The sequence below is a fragment of the Musa acuminata genome, chromosome BXJ2-11 (genome assembly GCF_036884655.1).
Source record: "Musa acuminata AAA Group cultivar baxijiao chromosome BXJ2-11, Cavendish_Baxijiao_AAA, whole genome shotgun sequence".
NCBI classification, from domain to species: Eukaryota; Viridiplantae; Streptophyta; class Magnoliopsida; order Zingiberales; family Musaceae; genus Musa; species Musa acuminata.
The window spans coordinates 2195149-2214908 of NC_088348.1; the positions used below are offsets into that span (position 1 = coordinate 2195149).

General features: G+C 38.8%; 2 protein-coding genes across 5 annotated transcripts; one reads left to right on the forward strand and one right to left on the reverse strand.

The window, feature by feature from the left end:
* The first annotated feature begins 4162 nt into the window (after window positions 1-4162).
* LOC135627737 (probable polygalacturonase) lies at window positions 4163-9072 on the forward strand. Its single transcript, XM_065133959.1, has 6 exons — window positions 4163-4278; window positions 4375-4737; window positions 7332-7452; window positions 7739-7913; window positions 8014-8084; window positions 8174-9072. The coding sequence occupies exons 1-6, from the start codon at window positions 4252-4254 to the stop codon at window positions 8875-8877; spliced, it is 1461 nt and encodes a 486-aa protein (XP_064990031.1). The 5' UTR covers window positions 4163-4251; the 3' UTR covers window positions 8878-9072.
* On the reverse strand, window positions 9024-15363 carry LOC135627738 (mitogen-activated protein kinase homolog MMK2-like). Of its 4 annotated transcripts, none has more exons than XM_065133961.1 (8): window positions 14982-15363; window positions 14713-14890; window positions 13888-14017; window positions 12237-12374; window positions 11185-11517; window positions 10306-10489; window positions 10045-10224; window positions 9024-9403 (listed from the first exon to the last, which is right to left on the reverse strand). In XM_065133961.1, exons 2-7 carry the CDS (start codon window positions 14859-14861, stop codon window positions 10058-10060), a joined length of 1101 nt encoding a protein of 366 aa, XP_064990033.1. In that variant the 5' UTR covers window positions 14862-14890; window positions 14982-15363; the 3' UTR covers window positions 9024-9403; window positions 10045-10057. The 4 variants fall into 4 exon arrangements, 3 of the variants coding, with proteins under 3 accessions (XP_064990033.1, XP_064990035.1, XP_064990032.1); XM_065133963.1 differs by having other exon boundaries at window positions 10051-10224; window positions 14982-15362; XR_010492679.1 differs by having other exon boundaries at window positions 10007-10224; window positions 14713-15363.
* Window positions 15364-19760: the final 4397 nt, after the last annotated feature.

Below are 19760 nucleotides of genomic sequence, written 5' to 3' on the forward strand. Positions count from 1 at the left end.
CTTCATTATCTAACATAGTAAATTCATAGTCGATCAGTCGGATGAATTATTATGGAGATAATAATTCATTGAGCTAGAATGAGTTCTGACATATATAACTCACGACCAACTCGATACTGGGTCTAGAGGGTCATACACATATGGTAGGTATTGTGACGAGTAGAAGTTCGGATAAGAAATATCTGTTGGAGCCCCTATCTTATTGGATATATAATAAGCCCTTGAATTATTGGATCCTATGGATGAGACCCAATAAGAGCCAATAATAGATTATTGGATAAAGATCCACTAATCTAAAATGCTTAGGTAGTCGAATAAAGATTATATACCCAATAGGGTAGGATTCATTAAGGTTAAGTTGATAGGAAGCCTATATAAAGAGAAGGGAACCAAAGAGCCATAGGTTAGTCTTTTTTTGCTGTCACCTCCTATTCTCCTCTCCCCTCATCCTTAGCTAGTAGCCCCTATTTGGGGTATATGGAGATTTAAGCAGTGATTCGAGGAGCATCTTCGTAGCCCTTACCGTGTGGATCGCCGCTAAAGAGGATGACAATTGACCTCCTTTATCTTCCTAGGTAACACAACTATCTCACACGTGATTTTTAGTTTTGCAGGTTTTTGTATACCAATCTTCGCACGATGATGAAATCATTTTTGTAGAAATATGAGATTTTTCTTTTTGTTCTTCTGTTGCGTATGTGATGTTGCTCCTAGATTTCCTTACATGTTATTGAAGTGACTTGCATTAATAAAGAACCATGGTTTTGAAAGGGAGAAATAGACTCAATAAAAATAACATGACGTGATATAAAGACTTTTTAGGTTTGATGAGCATAGCATCAAAAAGTATTATATTTAATAAAGTACCCTATTAGGATAAAGGCTTGGATCTTAGTGTTAATTTATGTAAAATTTAGGGGTGTAGATAGAGAAAATATAAATAGTCAAATATTTTGAGTTTTTGAAGGTTTAGATTTTGTGAAATAATTTTTAAATGGTGACCGATGTTATAGGACTCAAGTGAGGTAGACTATTGTTTAAAATACTGTTGACCAAACCATTGGTAATATGAAGGCTTGGTGTAAAAGTGTGAGACCAGTTTCAACTTATACTATAAGATGAAAAGTAGACTTTTTGGGCTTGGTATTTACCTCCTCCATTTGAGTAAATTGTTTTAATAGTAAGTATTTGAGAGAGTATAACTATATATACCTAAGTAAAGTAATCTATGAAAATGAAATAAAATCTAAAATTGTCAAAAGAAGTGATTGGGGCAGGACCCTAAACATATAATTTCAATTTTTTTAAATAGAAAATGCATTCTAAAATATAGTTTATAACTTTTATTAGTAAGGGATGCATCACAAGAAGTTGTAATTCTACTTGATTTAGAAGTTGGAAGAAAGTAATGAGAAAGTTGTTGTTGAATAGAGGATGATGGATAACCAAGACGACAATATCACACATTGATTGGAGTAGCAATTGAAGTAAGAGTGGTTGGCCGGGTGATTTACAAATATGATGACCACTCGTAAATATTTTCTTTATTCTGATCTCAAACTAAGGATATTTTTATGCTAAAATCTTTAAAAGAAATGAGTCATGAAAGAATTCAGTAGATGTGTTATTTTATTTATAGAATTAAAAAACATAAATAAAGTTTCTTTTAATATGAGATGCACATAAAACAACATAAGTATAAAAGTGGTGGTGTGTGAATTAAGTATGGTGGAATTAGTGTGAGCAATAGAGATTTCATTACTATCACCGATAATAACGTCTTCAATGCCTTCATAATCATTATGGACGGATAAATTCTATAGATTGGAAATAATATAATGAGAAGTACTAGAGTCAACAATCTAATTGTTTTGATAAGCAATCGGAATAGTCATGATATTTGCTTGTAACTAATTAGTTGCGGTAATAAGCATGGCTTGAGATCGATAGACTTTTAGTTCTATTTTGTCATAAAATTGACAAATGATTTTTTATTGAATATTATTTTTGGGATGTCAAAGCTTCTGTTAATTGTAGTATAAGTTATTTCTGAGTTATTTGAATTAAAATTAAAGATTGATAGTATAATAAAGGATAATAGTTGGTCCTATCACCCTCTTTTCTCTTTTCAAATATATTTCATGATCAATCAACTTATCATATAGTTTTTCAAATGACATTAATGAGTCTCAATTGCTATCATCATTTCCTTATATTCGGTTCTTATGCTATTAAGAGTCCAGATAATAACTTCTTCATTATTCTGGAATAATCTATTAAAGTAAAATCATATAATTATTTTTATATTTTATAGATAATGAACAATAGTATTTTTTTATGTTGTTTTTATCGTAATAGATAAGAGATTTAACATGCAGCGATCGAGGAGGATGATTTGTAATTTTGACTATGCTTCTGCTGTAATGTTGCAAGAAAATATTAGTGGTGCTATGGAGCGATTGAGATTTGAATTACTTATAAAATAAAATAATTTAGTTATCACTTTTAGATATAATTCTTTAGAAAAACTATTATTTTTTTTAACTAAAAAAAACGAAAGGCAACCGATGTAACAGATGTTAGGAGAGAGAGATCAAGAGGTTGATGGTTGACAATGGTGTCCATCAACTTATTATAATCCTTGCTGGCACCCAGTGACCCGGGGAACGAGGGCGAGGAAGAGACCTTCGTAAGGCCGACTACAGGCCTGCAGTGGCAGGAGGAGGACTGTCTGTTCTCTTGATCTGTAGTGGTGAGAAATGCTGCTTGCGATTGGGTTGAACGGTGAAGAAAGATGCCAATGAGGACGCTGTTCTTTCTGTCGCATGTAGAGTCTAGCGACGATGGCTGGTTTTCGCCGCCGACTGTGATTTGGTTAGCGGCGAAGAGAACAGGCCGCCAAGCAAGGTGCGACTGACGGTGAGGAAGAAAGGGGCCGGGGGCACTCGGGGCAGAGACGCTGCCTCTGCCATTACGCCGATGGAGAGGAAGATGCAGTAGCCAACTCCCCGTAGGAAGACACTGTCATTGCTCTCGTTATGGAGAGGAAGACAGCCGCCGTTCACCGAGGAAACGTCGCAGTCGTCACTTGGAGAATAACCACCTCTTAGGGAAAAGTAAACGGTGGGAGTCACCTCCTGCTTCTTCTTGATGGCGCTCGCCTCCTGTGATCCGTCGATGAGGAAGATCGACGGAGGTCGACCCACGACCGAAGGATGGCAGCCGCCGAAGGAGGAGGTGGCTGTCGAAGTAGGCGACCACAGAGAAAGCCATCGGCTCAGGGAGAAGAGGGGAAGATGTCGACGTAGGGAGGAGAAGGTGGTTGTCGGCGCAGGGAGGAAGGGGGAAGACGGCTGTGACAAGGCAGAGGGAGCTTCGCTGAGGAAGAAGCAGACGATCCGTGGGCCGCGCTCTTCCACGGGTGGGTTGTTGTTGCTGCAGCGACAGTAGTAGATCATCGAGATGTCCACCTGGCGGTACAAGGGGAAGAGGCGGCGGCACTCAATGCAGAGGTGGGCTGCTGTTGCTGCAGCGACGACAGGCCGATCGACGGAGAAATTGCTGTCGAGCAGATGCATCGCTGAGTTGGGGAGAAAACCGACAACGGGGAGAGAAGGGATTACTGTCGTCGGACAGGGGAAATCTTGCTAAGTCGAAAGGAGCTCGAACGATTGCGAAAAATATGATTTTTATTTATTGAGGTGATGAGAGTATTTACCGTGATTGATTGGAGCGGATTAAGAAAAGAATTCCCATGATGTGGTTCAACTTATTGTTAGAGCAACAATCTTAATATGACAATCAATCCCTTCAAGTTTATTAGAACAGAGACAGATTAATTGGTTTATGGTTTTATTGTTATTGATGTTGTGACAATAAACTTAGGTGTTGCTCAATAATACGTCAAGTACTTGATTAATATATCATTCAAGCAGGACATGTCACATTTTTAAAGGATAACCATGTTATTATCAACCACGGACAATATAACGATCTAAAGTTATGTATTATTTTAGTTTGAAGTCTAAATAATCTAATTAATTCGAACCGAAATGTTAAAAATAATTAATTACAATATATATATATATATATATATATATATATATATATATATATATATATATATATATATATATATCCTCTGTAATTAGCCCGCCTCTCTCTGTCTCTCCATCTCTATCTCTCTCTCTATATATATAGAATAAGAGCCGAGCCGTGGAAGCATTCTGTTTCCGATACATCTCTCTGACAATGGAGCACTCCCCGCCAATATTCCATGTAACACCTCTTCTCCTTTTTCTTTTTTCTTTTTGCCAGTAATCTTATCTCAAAGCTTCGATCCTTCAAACTCCGCCTTTTCTTGGTTATGTGCAGGTGTTGATGATTTTAGTGCTGTGGACGGTGGTAACAGCGGCGTTCATAGGGACCGCTGAGGGCCGCCGCCACCACCGGCGGGGCGGTAGCGAGACGGGGCTAGAAGCCTTCCACTACGCGGCGGCAGGGGCAGGAGGATGCCGGGCCCACGTGGCCAGCCTGACGGACTTCGGCGGGGTGGGCGACGGGGTGACCTCCAACACGGCGGCCTTTGCGGCGGCCGTGGCCAACCTCAGCAAGGTCGCGTGCGACGGCGGCGCGATGCTGGTGGTGCCGGCCGGCCGGTGGCTCACCGGGCCCTTCAACCTCACCAACCACTTCACCCTCTTCCTCGACCACGACGCCGTCATCCTCGCCACTCAGGTCCGCCCCCTTTCCCCCACCTTCTCCTCCATCTATTTCTATTCAGAGTACATGTTCATTTTGCCGATCATCCGACGTTGCCTCCATCCTCAGTGGTGGTTATTGCTAGTAGCCCTTCTCATCGAGTCCGTTCATCTGACAGCTCTCGCCAGATGAACGGTGATGATGAAGAATAGTCTCGTCACTGGTGAGCCCCACCAGAACGTCACACAGCGATGGAATACTATTCCACCGTTTCCTTCATCTCATCTCGGAGGAGAAATCATAAGTCTCGATCTTAGATGACTAATCCGATGTGCATAGTCACTGCGTTGGACTGATGAGGGAAAAAAAAGTGAACTAAGCCACTACAACTCTAAATTTGTCTCGATAATATTAATTTCTGAAATATTTATAATTTGTATGGTAGAGTTTTGACTATTTAGTATCTCTTCTTTGATCTCTCAAAATAAAAATACAGTAATCTTTTCCTTTTTTTTCTTTTTCTCTTGTATGTAATATCCTTATATGTGAATATCAATAATCTTCGATCAGAATCTATGTAAAAATTTCCTTCCAAATTCGAAGATCCTGAAGATTACAACTGTTAGTGTAAATAACCTGGAGCCGTGGACTCAGGGTCGACGCGGCTCGGTTCGAGTCCGGACGACGGGAATCTCTCCGGGGTGGTCGCGCTGAGGTGATCCGATCGGGACGGGGTCGTCGTTTCCTCCGGGTAAGAACTCCTCGCCTGCACATCCAGTGGGGACCTTCGGCTTCGCACCTGCACAAAGGCCGGGTCGGGATGCTCAGCCCGACCCCTCCGACGATCAAGTCAGATGATGTGAAGGGGATTTCAGATGAAGAAGTCTTTTTGTGTGTCTCTCTCCCCCCTTTTAGAGTGCGAAGGTATTTATAGGGAAGCTTACTGTTTCCCGATGTGCCCGCTTGCAGGGGACAGGCTGATAACGTCTGACATTTGTGCTGGCGTAGCGTGAAGAACTGAGCCTGCGCAGGCATTAATGCGCCTCGGCCGATGTTCTGGTTCGTTTGACCAAGTGCTATCGCGTCGATCGAGGCATCATCTGACGTCGGCCAAGTCTTATCTTAATTACTATCCTCATCAACAACTAGAAAAGGGTTTGGTAAGGTTAATCAAAAGAGGGCAGGTTGTGCGTTCCTCCTATTTTATAAAATAATATTATAGGACAGATAAAAGGAACATTATAGTTTTATATCTTTTACAAAATAAGAATAGTCGAGGGTGTAAATTTTGGATAATTTTAAATAAATACCATTTACACTTACTTGCCCAACAGTAATTGAATTAATTCGAAACTACATTAGTACAAAACTAGGCATAAAAAGTATGCACTTTTTGCATTCATTAACACTTGGATATATAAGCATTCGCTCAGAGTAAACTTTCTTCAAGCAGTAAACTTGTGACTATGCTAACAGCGATCAACAACAAAGGATGGAATGAGTCAAAATTATAAAAGATAAAACTAAAAAAAATAATGTCAATAAGGAAGAAGGTTTACTCTAAACATTGATTCCTTCCAGCTTGCTTAGTCAATAGGGACACATCACTTCAATCATTCCTGTAGACTTTGCCATACTTTCCTAGCGATGCATAAGGTCTTCTAGATCTATGTCGAGAAGTGCTGATTCATCGGTGACTTGATTGGCATGTTAGAGTTGACCTATGTGGCTAATAAATCTCATGTATTTTATCATCATATATTCCTCTTTGGTTCATTTCACATCTGATCCATTCAAGATTTCATGCATATTCTAGTCGTTGTTATTGATAGTTGTATAGAACTATTACTCCGAAAAGTAATGTTAGGTTACAGTTCTTCACTCCTTGAATAGGAGTTTGACAAATTTTTGTCAATCTCACCATAGAACAAAACTGGATTCACAGCTATGGCATTCTAATACCGGTGGATATTGCCAATGGAGGATGGCATTCTTTCCATGTGTAAGAACTTTAAGACCAAGTCTTACAAGTAGGAAAGGATGCCAGGAAACCGGCATAAGAATTAAGTTTAGACTTGACCATCAGTCTCAAAGTTAGGTGGATGTTCCTTTCTGACTAGCTTTCTAACACAGCATTCTCATTTGGACTCTCAAAACTGGAGAACCACAGACTCTCTCTTGATGCTACAATTTTCTTTGATATATTGTAGGAAAGAATAGTCCTAGAAGAGGACTATCATCCAAGCTCTCAGCATTTTCTTTTTGACTAAACCTTTTACATTTGTGTAGCTAATTAGGTTTCCTGAAGACAGGAAAACTCTATTAATGCTTGAAACTAGGGAGAACAAGTCAAATTAATAACAATGAAACTGACTCCAAAGGTATGCCTTGTGTTATGAATTTCTATTCTGCAACCCCATTTTATGGCTTCTCACACTGCAACTTGGAAAGCAATGCTTATGAATTGCATGGATGTTCTTAAGGAGCAACTAAACTTACTTTTAACACAATTTGAGATACTCTGTTTTTTTTTTTTTGTCGTGGTAGCTAATAGAGGTTTTAAAACCATGTTCTTTTGTTCAATCTGTATCAACCAAGACAATTCATATTATGGTGATATGCTTGTGCAGGATATCAATGAGTGGTCGATCATTGACCCTTTGCCCTCCTACGGCAGGGGAAGAGATACGGCTGGGGGTAGATACAGTAATCTCATCATGGGAGATAACCTAACCGATGTGGTCATAACAGGTAGTATATACGTTGTATATTTTCAGTGCTTCTACTATATTACTTTCTTCTAAATTCATAAAGTTTGCATCGTGTTGTCATTCCATGGTCCCCTAAAATTTAGATAGAAAAAATATTTCTAGCTGGAAACTATAACATTAAATTTAGTTTATGATGTTTTGGGGTGCTTTGATTAATAAGAAGACACTTATCATCACACTTGTTTGCATCATAGATGGGGAACAGAATACAATTTGATTGCAACATACCATGTCCTGATGCTAACAAGTTTTATTGTTACTTTTAGGGCATAATGGAACTGTCGATGGACAAGGTGAAACCTGGTGGGAAATGTTCAATAACAAAGAACTCAATTACACTCGTGGATACCTCATTGAATTGATGTACTGCAGACAAGTGCTGATTTCCAACATTACATTGGTCAACTCTCCATCGTGGAATGTCCATCCAGTGTACAGCAGGTTTATATTAATAATCTACTTTCAGAACACTTGAAGGTTTCATTTGCTTTCCATTCTATTGTTACAATCTGGTGTTAACGTGAATGAATGCACTGTGCAGCCACGTAATCGTCTCAGGCATCACAATTCTTGCACCAGTCAACTCTCCGAACACTGATGGGATCAATCCAGGTGGATATCGTACCTACATTTAGTTGGGTTGTAGATTCTATGTTGCTGTTTCGATTGATTGTTTTTGGTGGTTTCTCTCTTCTTCGCAGACTCATCCTCCAATGTCCGCATTGAGGACTGCTACATAGTCTCAGGCGATGACTGCATCGCCATTAAAAGCGGGTGGGATGAGTACGGGATTGCATTCAACATGTCAAGCAAACACATAGTGATCAGAAGGCTCACCTGCATCTCCCCCACGAGCGCTGTCATCGCCCTGGGAAGCGAGATGTCGGGAGGAATCGAAGATGTCCGGGCCGAAGACATCACGGCCATCCACTCCGAATCCGGCGTCAGGATCAAGACGGCCATCGGAAGGGGAGCTTACGTGAAGGACATATTCGTGAGAAGAATGAATCTGCACACCATGAAGTGGGTCTTCTGGATGACGGGCACCTACGGGCAGCACCCGGACGACAAATTTGATCCGAAAGCCATTCCGGTGGTGCAGAATATCAGTTACAGCAACGTGGTGGCCGAGAACGTGACCATGGCCGCGAAGCTGGAGGGGATTCCCGGCGCGCCCTTCACCGGAATATGCATCTACAATGTGACGGCGGAGGTGGTGAAGTCGAAGAAGCCGATATGGAACTGCACCGACGTGGAGGGCGTATCGAGTCACGTGACGCCCACTCCCTGTGAGCAGATTCCGGAATCTCCAGATCGTATAACGCATTGCCCCTTCCCTGAAGATGTTCTACCTGTGGATTGTGTTGGGCTGAAGGAGTGTTCTTATCAGAGAACCAAACCATGAGTCGAGATGCTTTCTACATCCAAATCGATGAAATAATTAATATTTTTTTACCGTTTAATGGCATAAACTATGATGTCCTGAAGCTTGGCAGATTAAATTGTTTGCCTTGAACAAAGTATTTTTCACAGAGTTGAAACATATGTAGATGTCATGCAAATAATGGTACACTCAAGTTAATTTACATAATTTACAGCATAGTTGTTATCAGTAAACATGGAATCTATCTCATGCTTGAAGTATACAGACGAGTAATAGGTCAATAACAATCAAATCCAATCCATTATAGCACTCAACTAATCCAAGTCACAAAATGTATTCGACCTCAAATGATACCTTTCCTCAGATGACATCTTCCAACAGGACTGTAGGAATATGGAAGAAACTAGCGATTAGATTCCTAAGCATCCAGACGCTAATACCATAGCACTAGTAGTCAGATGTCTAACCCCAAGTTGCAAAACCAATTTAGACTCAGTGGAACTTAGAAAGATGCATCAATAATGATTGATCCCCATGACAGTGATACCTGCAGCAACATTACAAACACAAACAAGTCAGGTGCAAAAAATGACATACACACTGCACACGATTAGAGTAGAAAAACTGCATTTGATAATTGCCAAATGGAAACCTAAATTTACATGTATTCTCATTAACTTAAAACTAACTTCATGGCTATATGTTAAGAAATGCTAAAATACCACTTCAGCAATCCAAAAAGCTCTCCTTTGCATATGTGCCGCATGCACACAAAAACGGGTACTCTAATGAGCAGGTTTTAGGCAGTAATGGTATCAGTTATCACTTTTACCCCCATCATATTAAACATGGAGCACACGGAGGCGCTCATGGAAATGTATCTGAACTCTTATAAAAGTGTGCTAATGAAGAACATGTAACAGTGTAAACATGTTTTAGATATCAGAACTAGATGCTCTGCGAACTAAAGAATATTTTCACAATACACAAGGATTTTATCGAGCTAGTATCTCAGATCTTAATTTGTCATGAGTGAAGAATTGGCTGGAAAATTGCAGAGAATGTACAATACTTATGGCACATTAATGGCTCTAGTGGTGTTCTATCAGTTACACTAACACAATTTGATAAAAGGGCAGAAACTTCATACTTCTCTAGACAGAACAGACATGCTGTGGTAAAACATACAGGTACCATATTATCATGGATCTGGATAGAATCTCAAAGATTCCCTCCAGATGAGCTCTTTGATATTTTCCTCGGTGAATGATGGTCGCTCAAAATCAAAACTAAACGGGGATGCACACACAGGCTCATCATTGATGTCGTGAAGAGGTGCCAAGTAAGGGTGATGCAGAGCCTCATCAACTGCAAGAAGAAGAGCAATTTACATTTCAAGAAGGGACCCTGGACGGTAAACATTGAGAAGCCATCAACATGTAAGTCTACCTGTTATTCGCTTGCTTGGATCAAACACGAGCATTCTGTCCAACAAATCACGAGCTCCAGGAGACATATTGGGGAACCTGAGTGCAAAATTCTGTCTTGGATATCTTGGCAGCTGTTTTACATATTTTCGAGCATTTTCACTTCGAAGAAACCCAAGGCTCGAGTCATCCGGTGAACCTATCAGCTTTTATAATCATGAAATAATGTCAGGTTTCAATTCAAAGCTATTATTTTCTTGTTTGTTTTGTCATTGGAAACTACAAATAGAAATAATACAAATGGACTCGGATCATTCTGCAATTAAAAGAGAAGGCAAAGAGAAAAAGAAAGTTGGGCTGAAGGGAAAAAGATTGCCATCGAAGTTGTTGACCAACTCATCATTATCTTTAATATCTTAAATTTGAAAAACTCTCATGATCTTATCAACCAAAACATTTATATCTAAAATGAATTAGATCTCCCACTGAAAATGTTGTTAAGAAAAAAGGAAAACCAAACAGTAAGTAGAAAGATAGTCAAGAAATTCTCAGCCTAATACCAAAGGTGCATTGGTAGAGGTTTCAATTCAGCATAATGACACATTGGAACAGTTTTCCTTTTGAAAACAAGAGACAGAAGAGAGCATAGTGCAATCCTGAACATTAAGTTCCAATCTACAGCACATTGTTAACCACCTGTTTTCTACCTCAATCAAATAACTAGGAAACAATTTTCAAAGATTTTTGACTTGTGAATCAAGACAGCAATCAAAATATGTTAGCACAGCACTATCAGCAAATTTATTGGATTGACTATTACTTTTTAAAAGGTACACAGTAATGTTATGATGAACATCAGCATATCATCTCACAGAACTCCATGAGAAATTCAAAGTCTTACCTCAGTGATTAACCTCAGCTGCTGAACATAGTCTCTCCCAGGAAACAAAGGTTGCCTGGTTACAATTTCTCCAAGTATGCACCCTACTGACCAAATATCAATTGCAGCAGTATACTCTGAGCAATTAAGGAGCAGCTCAGGTGCTCGGTACCAGCGAGTGACAACATACTCTGTCATCAGATCTGTTTCAGAAGTTGTTCTTGCTAATCCAAAGTCTCCTATTTTAAGGTCACAATTTGCATTTAAGAACAAATTGCTTGGTTTAAGATCACGGTGCAAGACATTTGCTGAGTGTACATATTTCAGACCCCGTAGTATCTGATATAAGAAGTACTGCAGGGATAGATAATATTAGTCAAGGAAGCCAGGTGAGAATCATAATGTAGGAAAGAAAAAAAAATTAAATTTAAACCAAAACAGGAAAATGAGCTATGTCATAACTTCTCAACTAAAGTGACATTGTCACAAAGAAAGAAGAAAAGAATGCCAGGAAACATTGATTTCAATACTAGTCTGAAGTGAATACCAATCAGACTGAAATGGTACATCTCCTAACGAAGTACAGCAATTACGAACCAGGGGCATGTGAGCTTCATTAGTATCAATTTACCCTACGGATCGAGATTAAAACTCACAAAATTTAAAAATATAAGAAATTACAAGACTATGGACTTTGAGCCATGGCCATGAACATATAAATCACAAAAAGATTCATTATTACCAAGTTCAAGAAAGTTGCATGCCAGATAATAATACTAACAGTGCTATGTCTGTAATTTTTAGAAGATTATATTGAGTTGAGGCGAAATCAACAACAAATGCATCGTAAAATTTCCAATAGTTTCTATCTGAAGGTTCGAGGCCCAGTCTCCAAAAAACAACAATATGAAAAAAGAATGAGAGAGAGAGAGAGAAGCTCAAGAGGCATATAAATTCCAAAAGTTTCTCATCCAACTTTCTGAACAACATGACTAAATCTTGAAGCACGAGATGGAACCATGTCATTAGAAGTGATACACAAATATACGAAACCACAAGTTTCAGAAACAGACCTGGCAGTGATCGTCAGTCAATATTTGATTAGAGCGGATTATCTGATTTAGATCAGTATCCATTAACTCATATACAATGTAAACATCACTGAAGTTTTCCCTCTGTGGTGGGCGTATGATGTCCTTGATTCCAATAACCTGTCATGGAGCAAGAACTTGTGAGATCCAATCTAATAATAAACTAAGTAAAAGGATCAACATGCAAGGCAGTCTCACCATTAAAATATATCTTACATGAAACATTATAGAAGTCCAACAAAAAGTGAAAGTGTTAAAGGTAGCAATCTGATGTGAGACCTCCAAGTTATGGACAGATGCTCTTTGGATGTGACACTAGATACAAGGCTAGTGTATGAGATGATGCCTCTACATGAGTACCAGTGAAAAAAGAAATTCCCATGATGAGGTTCAACTTATTGCTAGAGCAACAATAATTTCAGAAAAAAGATATGCCCAAGGGTCAGGCCAAAACATTAAAATGATAACACATAGGGCTGGTGTCTTGATTAAGAAGGCAGCAACCATTGTACAAACCTATATGGGTCAACCTTAAACAAATCAATCTTAATATGATAATCAATCCCTTCAAGTTTATTAGAGCAGAGACAGATTAATTCATGGCAGCTTTTGCCAAGCCTATATAGTTTTCATTTTTTCAGAAGTAACAATAGGCTTAGGCGGCTAACCCCAATAGTTGGGACTTTATGGCTTTGTTGTTGTTGTTGTTGTTGTTATAACAATAGGCTTAGGAATTGCTCAATAATATGCCAACTACTTGATAAATATATCTTTGGAGCAGGACAAGTCTTGGATAGCCTAGGCTCTCTCAACAACCATGTTATTATCAACCAAGGACAACATAATGATCCAAAGTTATGCATCACTCTAGTTTGCAGTATAAATAAGAAGTTTACACTTCATAGTAAACTATCCAGAAACAACTACAACTTCCCTTTTAGATATGAGACCATCTGGTGAATCAAAACTTTGACGGATCATAACTTTCTAGACAACATAAACCTAGCTCTTAAAAATCAGTTTTACCCACATAACACATCAGTCAAATTTTAGTAAAGAATTCAAGTTTTTGATGCCAAAATAGTGTGTGGCCCAAATAAGATGCACAAAGTATGGAATCCTAGAAAAAGCTATTCCACCAAAAATATCTATATCACCATGAGTAAAAGCAGTATGTTGTCAATTGACAATGTCAAGATCAAAGTTGAGGTCTTGACTAGCTTGAAGAGATCTAAATGAGCTTTGTTTATACTATGATCATGTTCTACGAGTTTCAACTACGACACAGGACATGCTGACTGTAGCATGCTATCATATTGCACCAGCAACACACCGAAGTGCCTCTATCGTGATTTTTAAAATCTTGGTCAATATGAAGCAAAGATGGACTTAGGCATGGTCTTCAGGTTCCCTAGAGAAGCTTTCAGTCTATGTTGATGATCTTCAATATTGATGGAAACATAGAAGCATGAGATATATAACTTATCTTAATTCTAAATTCGAAGCACATTACCAGGTTTTTTTATGTGGAATGTTGTTGAATAACTAATCAAAATCACTAAACATCATCAGTTGTTAGAATTTAAACATCATTTACATATATGAACATCTTAAAATAGTAAAAATGCCTTACGTTTTCATGGTCCATGTGGGACAGAAGCTTTATTTCCCTCAAAGTTCTCTTGCCATCGATACGATTATCAAATGCATTACCAATCTTCTTAATAGCTACCTCTTCACGAGTTTGCGAGTTCACAGCAGCACTGAAATGCAGAACCAAAAGCAATTAGATTTAAGTCTCAAGTTCATGAAAAGTAATTACTGAAAAAAAAATTGAACAGTGAAAGGCAACTGCAGGTTTGGCTACTGATAAGCTGAATTACCAATGCTTGAGTTTTAAAGAAACTAGTCAAAAGCCGTCGAAGAAACAACGAGAACTAAAAATAAAGCACTCATTGAGCCTTCAAGTTAACAAAAACTTTATCAGTGAATCTGCTAAAATATCTCCAGTTCTGGTTCCAATTCTCTTTTGTATTCATTGAGCCTTCAAATTACTCTTTTGTATCTCTTCAAGAAGATCAAGCGTCAATTAATATCCTCCTTCAAATTGGACTTCCAAAGTGAGAACGGAACCAATGGTCACCAATTGGACATGTTAACTTCCCAAAATCAGTGTAGATGTGTCATCAATTGCAGATCTTTCCGAACCAGCAATAACCCTAAAATTTTAAGAATCGACCATCACCTCTATCACTCTTAAGGACCAATAATCCCACAAAATAATCGTTTCTCTTGAACTACTAGAATTCATAAAACAACATTGGAGCCACAAGGAAAAGAAAACATCCAAAAAGGTCGTTGACTGGAATCAAAAGACGGCTCACCAGCATCTAAGCCGATCAAGCAAACATACACTCGAACTTTACACACAAAGCACATAGACGGGGAATTCTCTCACCAGACGATGCCGTAAGCCCCTCGGCCGAGGGGACGCAGGGGCGGGACGTACTTGGCGGTGACCTCGAACAGGTTGCCGTACACGTTGTACCGCACGTAGCGGCCGCCATGGGTGAGGATTCCCCTGATCTGCCCCTCCGCGGTCTCCATCCTCCGGCCGCCCAACCTCTCACCGTGGTCTTCAACGGAGAATTAGATACAAGAAGAAGAAGAAGAAGAAGAAGAAGAAGAAGAAGGGGATAGGAGGGACGGAGTAGAAAAAGGAGAGACCTTTGGATTTGGGAAACCGCGTCAAACGGGTGCGTGAGATCGAATTGGCTACTTTTCCTTCTTCCTCTTTTTTACTTGGCTCTCGGTTGCTCTTCGTCAACGCCTATTTTTCCACCTTTCGTGGATAACTTCGGATCGACGTTGCTTTTGGATTCTGTTGGAGGCTTCCATCTCCTTTTCTGCCACCGTCGACGTCGATCGACGACTACCCCCCTCTTTCTTTACTACGCCAAATGCAATAAGAAGGGGCAGCTGCTGCGCGTGCAAGATTCGAACATCTAATTTATTGCTTCCCCAGCTACTGGCGACGGGGAGGTGGATCGGTGGCAAGCGGGACCCGACCAGGAGGCGGTGGCGTAGATAGGAAATGGAAGGGAGTAAAGAGGAGGAGACGGGACCGGTGGATACCATTCCAAGCGACGGTCACACTTTCCGTGTCGTGGATACCGTTGAATAGTCGTAAAAATATGACAGTCGTGTCTTTTGTTTTATTCAAAATCGAATTTAATATCTACAGGAATTTAAAAAAAAGTATTAAATTAAATTTTAGATGAATTTGAAAAAGTAAACGAGAGATTTTCTTTTTATTTTTTATTTTTTATTTTTTTAAATAATACCTTCATTTTTAGAATTTTATTTTTGTTTTTTTAATATCATAGATATTTTTCGTCCAACTTTGTTTCTTCTTTTATGATGGCGATTTTAATGATCATCATCTCCTTCTTATGTTCTCATCATCATCAGTCATTTTCACAAGATAAATACAAACGTAGTTCAAGAATTAATCAAAAGTATAATTAATAATAAAAAAATAAGGGTGCAAACGATAACAAAGTCAAAACGATTAATATTAAATGTGAGAGAAACTAAGGAGACCGCTGACGGAAAAAGTGAGGCCTAAGCTGTATGGCCTTGTGAAAATGAAAATTCCAAATATAAATATCATCATCCTAGAAAAGTCTAAAAAAACAGAAGGAGCCTTCTAAAAAAAATCACCCAAAGTAAATGGTTAATTAAATTAAAAAAAATTGTAAAATAAAAATTCATGAATTTCGTTGGCTATTAATTAAGTTTAAGATATATATATATATCTAAAAATAATGTTGATAGCTTCAAAAAATGCTATCGCCATTAGCCTGTGATGGAGTACAAGGTTTGGTTCCCAATCAAAATCCTTGCGAAGGTAGCATCAGAATATTAATTGAAGTGACCTAATCATTTAGGTAACAGATTCTTTCCTCCGCATCAGTCTTATCCGTCTTTTATCACAATGTTTAATCGAGAAATTACCTAAAAATATGATAATTTTTAAGTTGAAATTGATAATGATATACTCATTAGATTTTTCTAAGTCAATCCTTATCTTGCCAACTCGATTCCGTCGTTCGTTGGATGAAGAAAATTTTGGGCTACCCAATCGTGGGGACATCAGCTGCCATGATTTCTGGTCTTATTTGCGTGATGGGATGTGATCGGCGGGTCGACGTCAACCATTATGTTATGTAAACTGATGCGGACGTATTACGACAATCACATGGAATTCAATAAAATATACTCTTAATTATTGTTGTAGCAGTTGTTTCTGTTGGAGGTTGGATGTCGGCAAACGGATCTCGTTCATAGTTCCACCCATATTATGTGATGTGATGGTGATCGGCGATCAAATGATCTCATTCGTATCGGAAGATCTTTTGATAGATGGGCCGGAAAGGAAACGGTAAGCCACCAATTTTTGGGTTGGGCTCAAGCTAACTGGTCCTAACCGTTTCTATCTCGTTAAAATGTCATGTATATTGCCGATCTATTCCCGATTGCGTTTGTAGATCCGATATGGATCTATATTTTTTTTGTCCAAAATCTTAAGATTTAGGATCTGGGCAGATCCGACCCGATAACACCTTTAGAAGGTGATTATTTTTCGGTCTCAAGATCTAACAAAGGATAAATATTTAAGTTCTTGGTACGTTAACAAAGGATAAATAGATCAATATTTTCGATCTGATTTTAAACTTTCAATTTATTATAGGGAACTTGGAATTGAACAAAATCTTAACAACATTAAGACTTTTTAAGTTTTAAATGCAATGAGAATTTTCAAGATCTAAAGATATTAGGACTATCCAAGTCCTAACTTTATAAATATACTCTAATTTCTAATTTAGTTAGGACTCCATGTCTTCTACAACTATAAATGGATTAAGAGATCATATCCAAAACATCGCTAAAGCAACCAATAAGCCAATAGTAAGAGCCAAACTGATCTTAGTTTTTTGACCGTACAATAGCAAAGAACAACGAAAAGAGAGAGAAAAAATCTACGTAGTGTAGCCAATTTCTCCCGGCCACAGTCATCTTCCTCACATTCTAGTAGCCCAAAGCTTCATCTAACTGCTACTGGAAGTTCTCATTGCTTATTGCCTATTGTCCATGACCTACATAGAGCATCGATGTATTGTCTAAAGACAACCTACATTCTCACATCCTCATAAGCTTTCTATTACTCTTTTTATTCTATAATTTCAAGTTTCCTAATTAGTATTTTGACTTTACAAATAATAGAGGTTATTTTTTTAAATTTTATTTTTGATTTATTGTGATAATTCTCTCTTCCATCAAAACTTCTATTTGAAATATGGTAAGGAGTCAATGAATCATCAAATCCGAACCTCATGTGGATCAGGTGATATTAGAGTACGATCTTATAGATGGTGATAAGGTATGTTTTGCCCCACGGACACATCACAGCTGATGCCACACGTCACATTATAACTCGTATCCCCAAGACACTGTTCGACACGCCTGGTCTCGGCAATCCCGGGACGACAACGCCCTGCACACCGAGCCAGAATCTGTACTGATGTCATATTTGTGTCTAACACGCCAATCCACGTACGACTGACCCTCTCATGGTAGTATAAAAACCTACCTCCAAAAAGAGGATGAAGAAAAATGGAGACTAATGACTTGCTCGTCGGAGGGGCCAAAGTCGGGGATCACCCGACGACCGCCATTTTTGCAGGAAGGCAACCCAGCCTCGGGAGTCGTGGGCCGATGCCCCCGTGGCGAACCATTGACCAACCCACCCCCCGACTCGAGGATCTAGTCGGCTCCGACAATCATCTCAACCGATAGGAGGCTCCCGACATTGACCCGTGGACCAAGCCATGCTGACTCATCAGCCATAGCACATTCGTTCCCCAAGAGATGGTAATCACAAGACAAGGGTATAAAGAATCAAGTAAATAACTACAAGAGTTAGGGTCCGAGCCATGCTCACCCGAAAGAAAAAACATTAATTGGATGACGACCAACAACCTAACATCCTTGGCAAGCCTTACGACTCATATGGTAGTCGTAGTCGAACAAATGGAGATTATGATGGGCTGGATCTAAGCCCAAAATAATCCTACAATGAAGGCCCAAGAGAATATCAAGGATGGTAAAACTTATTCTTTCTTGAAATAAAGTGATCTTCTATATGATCATTATAAAACTACATGTCACTTTAGAGAAAAGAATTTGAAATTTTATCTGGAACTCTTCCTAAAGAAGTGGTTAAAAAAGATCAAAGTAGATAAGCCGCGGCCACAACCACGGGTGATGACTCCATCGAATTTTCATTGATCTCACACTTGGATCCAAGTTTATCGTTGATGGCTAGATCGAAGGTTACCAACTCCTGATCCAAAAGTTTGAGAAGAGCTATTCATCATAAAAAAAATAAAGTGAAACAAGAAGTTGTTGGCGTGATCTTTGTCGCTACGTGCAAAAAGAATTTTATCTCCAAGAACTTGATCAAGAAGCTTGTCTTAGATATAACATCACAAACATGTCGATATCCTCTTGGATGGCTTCGTGACAATACGGAGATGAAGATCGATCAGCAATACAAGATACATTTTTCATCACTAAGGAATTCATTGAGGTGATATGTGATATGGTTATACTTGATATATGCCAAGTCATCCTTGGAAGGCTATACTTATGCGATTAAGATGTTATTTGCTTTTGCTAACTCTAGAAGTATTAACTTTAGAAGGGCAAAAATAAATTCTTTATCCGCCGAGATCAAAATGATTTGATAGAGGATTTGACATCCATTGGCCAAGTAAAGAGGACGATGGTTGCTTGTTGAGAACCAAAACCTTCCTTCAATATGATAAAAAAGGAGGAGAAGCCAAAAGGGATAGTAGAGAGTTTAAAGCCTAAAAAATTCTAACAAAGCCCTCATGTCAACAGTGATCAATAACGAGGAGAACACCATGTATGTAGACAATATGACCAGCCTTTGACAACCCTAAGCACATCGAGGGACTAAAGGAAAACTTCCAACCTATAGACGGAGAGAGAAGAAGCCACCAAGCAACATTTAACAATACGTAAATCACCCAATTAGAAGAGTTATGATTAAAGACAATCTTCACAACTCTCGACCAAATCGACCAAGCTCTATTAAAGGGCCTCTTAAAGTCTTAAAGCCCTATTTGATCAAGAAAAAGTCTATATTATAGTAGTTCACTTATCTTAATCTCAATCCTAGTTAAACTAAGATTTAGGAAGCCCTCACCCAAATAGGAGTAGCCACAAGGAGAGGATAGAGCCAACTTTTGAGTAGGACATTCAAGTGCCAAATTTAAATAAGTCTTAACAATATTAAAAATTTTCAAGTCTTAAATATATTACGACTATCAAATACCTAAAGGTATTATGACTCTCCAAGTCCCAACTTATTTTTGACTTCATAATTTTCATAACTATAAAAAGAGAAAGAGAGCCCCG